This window comes from Arachis stenosperma, chromosome 3 (genome assembly GCF_014773155.1).
Source record: "Arachis stenosperma cultivar V10309 chromosome 3, arast.V10309.gnm1.PFL2, whole genome shotgun sequence".
Lineage (NCBI taxonomy): Eukaryota > Viridiplantae > Streptophyta > Magnoliopsida > Fabales > Fabaceae > Arachis > Arachis stenosperma.
The window spans coordinates 1,997,458-1,999,478 of NC_080379.1; the positions used below are offsets into that span (position 1 = coordinate 1,997,458).

Genomic DNA, 2,021 nt, shown 5'->3' on the forward strand with positions numbered 1-2,021 from the left:
TTAATGAACTAATGAAATCAGATAGTGTACATGTTCCCCTAAAGTAGATTGTAGTTATTATTAGTAGTAGTACATCTGATTGAGTTTAACAATTTATTATGATTAATAATTAAAATTTAATAAATTATTTTATTTTTGATCAATAATAAATGAATTTTAATTCATTAAAATTTAGAAAATAATTTAGTAGTAACTAAATTTAGATTAGAAAATTGTAATGCTGTGTTATGAATAATAATAATAATAATAATAATAATAATAATAATAATAAACGTGTATGCTGTTTTATGAGTAATAATAACAATAATAAAATTAGTATGTTGTTTTACGAATAAATAGTTTATCAGTCGTGAGGTTATTCTGGTTAGTTAGTTAAGGTTAAATAATTTTTGTTTTAAGGTAATGAATATGATTGAAAGATTTTTGTATAATAGATTTACTGCATATATTTAGAATGCAATTATGCTGGAATTAGTTATAATGGTCATGTAATGATAATTTTGTTTTTGAGAATATAGTTATATTATACTGGGACTTATAGTGGAAACGTGATATTGTAGGGTTTACGGTTGTTGCTGTGTGATCATTTAAAGCCGCCGGATTCATACAACCAAATTGTTGAGTCACACTTACGCGAGACAAGATTTTATAATGTTTCACAAATTGGATTTATTCCATGTCAGTCAGCAATGATTAATGCTCTGATTGAGAGATGGCGGCCTGAAACTCACACGTTTCACTTTCCAGTTGGTGAGTGTGCCGTGACCTTGGAGGATGTGGCGATGATTCTCGGTCTGCCGACAAATGGTCTTCCGGTAACAGGACCGACCATGAGTAGTTTTGAGGCAATGGAAATCGAGTGCTTGCACCAATTTGGAGTTGCACCGAGGAAGACGGAATGTAGAGGGAGCTTTATAAAATTAACATGGTTTAGGGGTTTGAGAGATCGTATAGTGTTGAATGATGTTGAGCATATTCAGATGTATGTAAAGTGTCATATAATGTTATTATTTGGGACAGTTATGTTTGGAGATAAGGCGACTTCAGCTGTTCATTGGAAATTTTTACCTTTGCTCCGTAACTTTCGTCAGATCATACAGTTTAGTTGGGGTTCGGCATGCCTGGCACACTTGTATAGATCATTGTGTAGGGCAACTCGTGTCGGAAGCAAGGAGATGGACGGTCCGTTGGTACTCTTACTCACTTGGGCTTGGATCCGGCTACCATTTTTAGCGCCTATTCCCGGCAATCCCCGAGTGTTTCCAATTGCAAACAGGTAAGTTTGATTAAAGTATGCATTAAAATGTATGATAGAAATTGTTTATGTTTTTTACAAGATTAGTTAACTAATGAATTGTCCGATGGCAGGTGGCGTAGCTGGGACCGTGAAAACTATGCCTACCGATATCATTCTCTTGTGCACTTCAGGAGATTGTTGGATGATCTACAAGAAGGACATGTATGTTGTAAAATACAAGTACCGTATGTAACTTGTATAGTAAATTAATTGTTGTGTAATCATCTGATGGTTCGATGTGTCTAGTTTGTTTGGCAGGCATATGGCATTGGAAACATCGACCCAGGCTTGATTCCTTTAGACATCCATCATAATTCGGTTATCTGGAGTGCCACAGTGCCACTTATATCTTTTGAATACATCGAGTGGCATGCATCTAATAGAGTCAGGAGACAATTTGGATTGACACAGGGTGTTGCTAATCAAGCAGAGATTCTAGGTGCATCACACGGCGAAAGAAGGCTCCTGAAACGGATGCGGGTTTGCTAGTGCATCTACAACTGCCGCCACATCTGCATTCATGTCGCCGCCAGCTTCATCTTCGTGTTCACCTGGACCAACAATCTCATAGTTACTTTCAAATTCATCCTCGCTTTCACTATTATAATCTTCCAACACAATGTTACGGTCCGCTTCAGATTGCTCAAACTCAACATACAACTCGATATAAGACATTCGGTGGCGATTTTCCATATACATTGAAAACATTTCATGCATACTCGCT

At 36.1% G+C, this 2,021-nt stretch overlaps 1 protein-coding gene across 1 annotated transcript; it reads left to right on the forward strand.

Annotated features, from left to right (window-relative positions):
* Window positions 1-689: 689 nt before the first annotated feature.
* On the forward strand, window positions 690-1,719 carry LOC130969223 (serine/threonine-protein phosphatase 7 long form homolog). The gene is made up of 4 exons (XM_057894865.1): window positions 690-1,276; window positions 1,369-1,459; window positions 1,556-1,615; window positions 1,681-1,719. Exons 1-4 carry the CDS (start codon window positions 690-692, stop codon window positions 1,717-1,719), a joined length of 777 nt encoding a protein of 258 aa, XP_057750848.1.
* The last annotated feature ends 302 nt before the right edge of the window (window positions 1,720-2,021 follow it).

Bases quoted from the DNA above. Each gene is read 5' to 3' on its own strand.
- LOC130969223 (XM_057894865.1), top strand. From the start codon at position 690: ATGATTAATGCTCTGATTGAGAGATGGCGGCCTGAAACTCACACGTTT. The intron at 1,460-1,555 runs GTATGTTGTAAA...TTTGTTTGGCAG, and splicing joins ATGATCTACAAGAAGGACAT to GCATATGGCATTGGAAACAT. The intron at 1,616-1,680 runs GTTATCTGGAGT...TGCATCTAATAG, and splicing joins TAGACATCCATCATAATTCG to AGTCAGGAGACAATTTGGAT.